We start from the raw sequence: 7,915 nt of genomic DNA, 5'->3' as shown, positions 1-7,915 counted from the left end.
AGTTCAAACTGTATGCTAATGTCGATCGTATTTGACGATATGACGGAACTGTATCGTTGATCAGTCTCAGTCATTTTACAGCAGCTTCAAATGTGCCTCATTCAATCTGAATTTAGAGTCAGAACTTTTCATTATGAATACTTTGTTTTGCAGGCCTCATAATTTGAACTCAGTGTTTACAGATACTTTTTCTTAGTATGTCTGGCATAATTACAGTCTATTTTAAAAACCCAAAATATATGTTTTTTATGGCTATGTAATAATATTATTATTTTTATCTAGACATATTAAAACATTTTTATAGTTTTTATTTTATTTTCAGTTATACTTATTAAATCAATAAGTATATTACTATAGTAATAATACCATTGGACTATAAAACAAAAGAAAAATCCAATAATTTTACACAACAGTAAAATTACTGTACCAAGATTTATAGCTGTCTTAATTTCTTTGCTTTCATCAGTGTTAAACCAGAGCTTTTATTTTAGCGGAATCCCACAAGAAAACAAAAAGCTTCTCATTTGTTGACAACAGATTTATAAACGGTTGAAGCTTAATTTTCAAAAGCAGGTCACAAGGTCAAAATGTGACAAGTTTGCATCCCAGCTGTCTGTGAATTTTACCAGATATTGTAAAATAACCTATGAATGAAAAAAGCCAAGACTCTGTCTAGTCTTTAATTGGGTATTTATTTACCAGTTATATTCGAAGGTTATCTTAATGTTAACATAAACTCAACATGATGTTAAAATTGACCGCATTTACTTTCTTGATATACTCATTGTGAACAACCTTCGCATTTTTCCTGATCAAATCAATTCCAGATGTCCAATCTAAAAAAGTCTTCTTGTTGAAGATCATTTTTCACTTCTATCGTTTTCACTCTGAATTGGGTTGTAGATACTGTTTCACGTTGGCTCTAAATACCTGCTATAATCAGTCATGTTCACTTACCTCTCACTTGCCTTTCTGCCTTGTGCGCTGAATATGAAAACATTAATCACAACAAAAGCTAATACTTTGTGAAAAGTTTATTATGAGAATTGACAGAGGCGAAAAATAAATTAAGACTCTGGGGAAAGGGGAAGGAGGTTTTGCAGGCAGTCCATTAATGGCAGTATATTTAGCACCTTTGACTTTGCGATCCAGACAGTGAGAGGTCAAGGGGGTGGTTTATATTTTTGTGTAATCATGATGCCCCCCACACCCCCCCCACCACTCACAACTGTTCCGCTACGGAGAGGCTTGTCCCGGCAAGAACATCACCAAGAATACTAGCTGGAAAAAAATATAAATGGATTCCAAGAATGGACAAAAGAAATAGGATTCAAGTGGAAAAAAAAAACAGGAAACACAAATTACAAAATAATTGTTTATGACTAACATCCCGTGTCCCTTTTATCCGTTTCTGAGTTGGTTTTGGAAACATTGTTTGGATGTCCTGACAACATGGAATCTGGAGAAATGCTTCAGTTTCTTCACTTCTTACACAGACATGATGTGTTTGACGAAAGCTGTTTAGAATGAAGAGATTGAAAAAATGTCCATGAGATGCTGGCTTAGAATTACAGGACAACAAACAACGATTAGCTCTATAAAACGGTCAGTCATTATTGAATTTTGTACTGTGATTAATGTGCAGTGAGACAATGAAAGGAACTGAACTGACCCTCATAGTTCACACAGCCATTTTCATCCTCCTGGCCTTGCATGAGAGCATCGATCTCAGCTTCAGTCATTTTCTCACCTGCAGGGAAAGTGAGAAGTATAGTTTGATCATGACATTAAACAGGCTGAAAGACAGAAGCTCGCCATTAAAGTGCATTTTTACCACTGCGCAAAATGTTCTTCATAGTGGAAAAAGGTTCTTTATATTCTTAAAATATTCTTCACAATAAAAAAAGAAAAGAACTGTAAATATTTTAAGAACGATTCACTAAAAGGTTCTTTGAGGAACCCAAAAATGATTCTCCAAATTTTTTTTTGGAACCTTTATTTTTAAGTATAGCATTCAAAAAACTAAGGTATGCTGAAAGATACAGTACAACTTGCTGAAACGTATCATATCTCCTGTAATCTGCCAATCAGTGTTTCAAACGCGGAAAGATATCCATAAAAAAAGTTTGTGAACAACACGTCACAACGTTTGTCTCAGAAAAGTCGTTAAAGTTTATTCATTAATTATTAATATATGCACTTTATTATACAGTAGATGCTTTATTTTTTTATCTTATCTTGTTTTAATAATTTAATGTAGGCAATGTTTTAGTAAATCATCTAATTCTGTCTAAAAATGTCTGAAAATTGTTGAATTTTTTAAAAGGCAATTTTCTCTTAATGTTTTTATGACAGCCACCATTGCAATTATTATATCTTGACAACAGGCTTGATTAGTAGAAACATTATAATACTATGATATATCAGTGGTTCTCAATTAGGGGACCTCAGCAAACTGGCAACAGAATGGGATTATATACAAAACGTAAGATGTAAACTGAACATACACCCCCCCCCCCCAATTAATTGTAATTGCTTTTAAAATTGAAGCAGAAATATAGTTCATATCTTAGCTAATATAAGGGGGTCAAAATTGTTGAGGCACACTGATATACATAATTACAAAGCAGACTTTGCTTTTACGTTCAGTTCATTCAAAGTTTCTAGGTAAAAAAACAACAACTCAAAATGATTGAGTAGGTCATCATATGTGTTTTCCAAAAGAGTCCACTCTCATTATTGATGTGAATTTGGAATTGCAGTAGTGATCTCATCTACTTGTTCATTTTGGCCACTTACCCAGTGTTGACAAGACGATACGCAGCTCAGCACCCATTACTGTTCCGTTGCCCTCCTTATCGAATACACGCAGACCCTCAACGTAGTCATCAAATGTTGCCTTGTTTGGGCTGTTGATCACAAACTGCAGCATGGGCAGGAAACCATCAAAGTCGACTCTCTTGTTTGCCATGTCTGTGAACAGGGACATAAGTGAATAAAGGAGTCGTAGAGGGCAGATGCAGTGAAACATAATGCACTGCAAGCATCTGTCATGACACCAACCTTCTGCCAATTACAGTTAAACAAACAGGCATCTGAAATATTTCACTGTGAAAGCTCCTGAGTACTTTCAGTGTAGCTAATTAAAAGGAAAAAAAAAAGAATGGAAAAAAAATCCACGTACCATCAGCGGTGGGGTTGCCCAGGATCAATGCAACCTCTTTGTTGGTTGGGTTCTGTCCCAGTGCACGCATGATATCTGCAATCTGGTTGAAGGCTACTTTGCTGTCACCAACTCTGTCGAAAAGTCCGAAGGCCTCTCTGTAATCTGGAATTGTGTAGAGATTTTTTTTTTTTATTGAAAGTTGAAGTGTGTCATTTCTGCACACATTAGTTTCAAACAGGTTTCCTGAACACATCCCTGTCTGCCATTGGTTAATCAAACAGATGGTCCTGCCCACAACTCACTTCCAGTTATTTAGCTGTATAAAAACAGTCTGTTATATGCTGTTTAATATTGCAATCTAGTATTAGTTATCATATTTTTTAGCGCAAATAGTTGCACTTTGTCCATTCGCCGTGCTTCGTTATTCTTCTAGTTATCAATCTATAGTGGTAATGAACCAGAAGTCTTGTACATTCACAGGAAAGCTGGGACATGAGAAACTTTTTTACACACTTTAAATGAGGCACTTTAAATGTCTAATTTGAAGATTAAACTATATGTAACTTTTGGATATTTTTAGACTTTTACTATTTTGCCCCAACAAAAAGAAAAATGATTTTATAATTCACTTTTTAATTGATTTGATATCAGTTTTCACACAAATTTTTCTCCAAACCTGGGCATATTAAGACAAAGTTGTCTGCCATATGTCAGTTTATAGTCTAAGAGACTCAGTTTTGCTTATAACAATTTTTTTTTAACAAAATGAATAGGCATCTACAATGGTCATCAAAATTATGCATTTTATTCAGATCTCTCAAACAAAACATCAGGTTCCCTTTTTAACCACTACCTTTAAATTTGTGGGTTTCTCATTTGTTAAAATATATTTAACAGTTGAAATTGATTTAAAAGATAACCAAGAATGAGCAAACTGTGTAATAATCAGTGCTCAGTATTTCTATGGGCATCATGACTATTAGCTCACTGGAATATGATCTGCTAAAAGATTAATAGCTTCATCTGATTTCCGCACAAAGCCAGCTGCCAGCAACGAAGTGACAGGAGCAGGGGGAGACATTCAAAGAGTCACCATGGAATGGATATGCTCCCCCAAGAATATAACTCCCTCCATATAAAGGCAGTACCATGTGAGGCCAGAATGCTGACTGAGGTGTAACTCACACCCAGGATGGCGAAAGCTGCCCATCACGGAGCAATGGCCACATTCTTCTATGTAAAATGCAGCACTGAACAATGGTGCAAATTAATTGCATTGAATTGCTTGACCTTTATAGCACAATAGAAGTAAATCCCAAAACACTTTGGGAATTTGACTTAAGTTGCTTACTTCAAACCACTTAAAAAGCTTTTGAATTAATATTGCTGCTAGTTTGTCATTAAATTCCTACCAGATTATAATTAGTTGAATTGAAATAGGATATTTAATATCTAATTTAATATCTTTATTTTAAGCACCACATTCCATGTTAACTCATACATAGGTGTGAGCAACAGTCGTGGAACACCCCCCACCCCCCCCACCCCCCAAAAAAAGGAAAAAAAAAAAGATCTCACCTTCCATCTGGTCCGGGCTGAAATCAACCTGCAGGAAAACAGAGGTACATATTACTCTATCCCATAAGTCATCAACAAATATAATTTAATATGTAGATCAGTAGGCTATGTACATTTACATAAATAGATCAAACATTCATAACAGCTGCATTTGAATCTGTTTAACATTACATAGTGTAGTTATGCTAAATGTATTATTAAAGCTATTATAAATTCTTACAGACATTTTCTTTTATAAGCAATATGAGGAAATTAGAGTTACATTTTATTCTGTTCCATTCCAGAATATTTGCATACTACACAAAAGTACACATCTGTGTGCCCTTTCTGTCTGTGTTCTGTATGAAAACTACAAATCAAACCAGTTAGTTTAAATCAGTTACATTACATTTGATCTGTTCTAATTTTATATTTTATTTTTTATTGTATAATATCATTATCATCATATTAATCAGTCAGAATATTAAAGGAAAATAAGATATATCGGGTATATGGTAAATATCAGGGCAGTCGGAGTAATGGTTGAAGCAAAACACTTTTGTAAAATAATAATCAGCAATGCAAATTTCCACAACATAAATCAGGGAGAATATGTGCATAGCCTGAAGATGTGGAATGATTTTCAAGACCTGAGAAAATCCATCACATCACTAACACCGTTATGACAGGTGAGTCATTCACAAACAGCTGCTTTAATAGAAAACTGAAGAGTGAGAGCCCCAGATCTTGGCATGCTTAATTTAGTTGCTCAGCTGCTTACAGAACATTAAGGAGCTCCATGTTTGGCCATGTGAAACTTCTCCACATTTGGCTATCTGGGCCAATCAAAAAAGGGGTGTGACCTTTGATTGTAGTTATGCAGGAAAAAACAGAACTTATCCGGAACTATCCGTGGTGCTGAATCCGCCAATCATATTTCCAGCGGTCGTCAGGCAATAGAGCAACCTTAGGCAACTGCTTATAATGACTTAAGTCGTTAGCAAACAGTTTAACATGCCTAACAAAATAAGCAGGTAATGTAAATTCAAATATAAGGATCAAACTTTCATGACAGTGTAGTTATGTAAAATACATAATGAAAGTGTAAATGCAACCTTAATGCAGGCCTTTTCAGAAATAAGCAAAATGATCCTGGAGGCTATAAAACGTCAGAATACAGATATTGATTTATTGCTTCATTAAAAGCAAATGCATGTAATCCCTGGCATGTAAATAATAACAGAACATTATTCTGTAGGTGGAAAATATGTATTGACCAAATCAGCATTCATGACATAGGTTACTATTCGTTTTTAAAAATGTCTGATTTGTAATTTAGTAAAAAAAAAAAAAAAAAAAAATGCTACAGTATAACAAACTGCATACTTCAATGTCAGCTATCACTTCAAATGTCACTGTAAAGAGTGAGCAGTAGAATGAACTTTTCACTGAGAATATGTCTGTTTGATATGACAGGAATGGTGGTTACCTTCACAGCGGACAGATCCACTGCCGCGGGTTTAGGTGGGGCCTCAGGTTCGGGCGCGGGAGCAGGTGCGGCTGCGGCCTTGGGGGGATCGGGCTTCTTAGCGTCCTTCTTAGGTGCCATTTTTTTAGTCTATTTGTCCGCCGGGAAGGAAGTTAACACAGGGAGTGGACCACAGCTTGGAGGATACTCAGCATTCTCAACGTAAGCATAGATGTTTATATACCTCGTATTATGTACCTAGGAGTTGATGTCAGACTGATGCTCAGGCGGATTGGGTCGTTGGCCACAGAGGGGAGGGCTCGCGCGCCCCAAATGGAGAAAGGGGCGAAGCTCGGTGAAAAGGGTCGTAAATCTCATTTCAACTTTAGGTCAGACAACAACCCGCGAATTTTCTTGAGAAATGATTAGGGCTCGTGCGGATTGAATGTGTACCGCGACCAATTTTTTTTAATGGAGACTTTTATAAGATATTTAAGATGTGTTCCTAGTTTACTGCTTGCTTAAAAAAAAAAAAAAAAAAAAAAAAAAAAAAAAAAAAAAAAAAAACTTTCGTCGTGAACCTATATGGAGGGAAATGTGACTGTGAAACTGTAGAAAGTGTAAATAAAATGGCGGTCGTGAGGATCCAGCGAGACACTCGCAATTGGGCGGAAGTTTATTGTCAAAACACTGTCATTATTGTCTTTAATTTACAGATCATAAATTACATATTATTTACGTATCGTTATTACATTACTAGAGACCTAGATTAATAATGGCAACATTCAATATTTTTTTTGGGTAGGCTAACACTTTACAATAAGGTTCATTTGTTAACATTATTAATAACATTATGTATTAACTAACATGAACTAACCATGAGCAATAGCATGCTTTATTTGTTAATCTTTGTTAATGTCAGTTAAAAATGAAGCTGTTCGTTGTTTGTTCTTGTTTGTTCATAGTGCATTCACTAATGTTAACAAGATTTTAATAAAGTATTGGTAAACGTTGAAATTAACATTAACAAAGATTAATAAATGCTGTGTAAGTGGAGTTCATTATTAGTTCATGCTAACTTATGTAGTTAACTAATGTTAACCAATGAACCTTATTGTAAAGTGTTACCATATTATTACTATTGTTTACATCCTCACAATAATGTTTCAAAGAATGTGTAATGGCACCAGATTATGGCTAAAAATACCAGGACAGGTGGCTAGAATGTGACCACTTTCTCCAAAATAAATGAAAGCATGCTGGTATGTTGTCATTTCAGTGAAAGTGAAATGTCAAAGGACGAAAAAAGGAAGTTAATTAATGTAAATTATCTAACATTGAGTTGAAATTAAAAAATAGATAGGCCTATAATAAGATATAGAACATAAGTTTTGTTTATTTCACTTTTTTCAATTACTACATAATTCTCATATACCATATTCCCTTATAACATTGTTCTATTATGTTGTGGAACTTTTTTTTATTCTATTCTTCTCTGCAGGTTAGAATTGTAACTGGTAAGGTAAATCCATTGTATGGGTGTGTCCTGGTCACATATTTCAGTCTATGATGTCTTATAATATTTTAATTATTTTAAAATGAAAAATTTAATAAAATGGAAATGTAAAACAATTTTCATACACTGTACACAAATTGTGTTTCAGACTGATCTTCCATGTGCTAGAAGCCCAGGAGTCATCTGAGTAGGGAGAGATGTTTGTCGA

The 7,915-nt window shown here is 34.8% G+C and overlaps 1 protein-coding gene across 1 annotated transcript; it reads right to left on the bottom strand.

Annotated features, from left to right (window-relative positions):
- Nucleotides 1–1,019: 1,019 nt before the first annotated feature.
- On the bottom strand, nucleotides 1,020–6,410 carry myl1 (myosin, light chain 1, alkali; skeletal, fast). Its single transcript, XM_081367517.1, has 6 exons — nucleotides 6,213–6,410; nucleotides 4,745–4,772; nucleotides 3,185–3,328; nucleotides 2,800–2,973; nucleotides 1,673–1,750; nucleotides 1,020–1,517 (listed from the first exon to the last, which is right to left on the bottom strand). Exons 1-6 carry the CDS (start codon nucleotides 6,330–6,332, stop codon nucleotides 1,489–1,491), a joined length of 573 nt encoding a protein of 190 aa, XP_081223643.1. The 5' UTR covers nucleotides 6,333–6,410; the 3' UTR covers nucleotides 1,020–1,488.
- Between the last annotated feature and the right edge of the window lie 1,505 nt (nucleotides 6,411–7,915).

The sequence above is a fragment of the Scardinius erythrophthalmus genome, assembly GCF_964197995.2.
Source record: "Scardinius erythrophthalmus genome assembly, chromosome: 6".
NCBI classification, from domain to species: Eukaryota; Metazoa; Chordata; class Actinopteri; order Cypriniformes; family Leuciscidae; genus Scardinius; species Scardinius erythrophthalmus.
The sequence above is the reverse complement of the archived record's forward strand: the minus strand, read 5'-3'. Positions and strand labels throughout refer to the sequence as shown.

Excerpts from the sequence above, each read along its gene's own strand:
- myl1 (XM_081367517.1), bottom strand. The coding sequence starts at position 6,332 with ATGGCACCTAAGAAGGACGCTAAGAAGCCCGATCCCCCCAAGGCCGCA. Across the intron at positions 3,329-4,744 it reads CAGCCCGGACCAGATGGAAG|ATTACAGAGAGGCCTTCGGA; the intron begins GTGAGATCTTTT and ends ACACAATTCCAG. Across the intron at positions 2,974-3,184 it reads GGGCAACCCCACCGCTGATG|ACATGGCAAACAAGAGAGTC; the intron begins GTACGTGGATTT and ends CCCTGTTCACAG.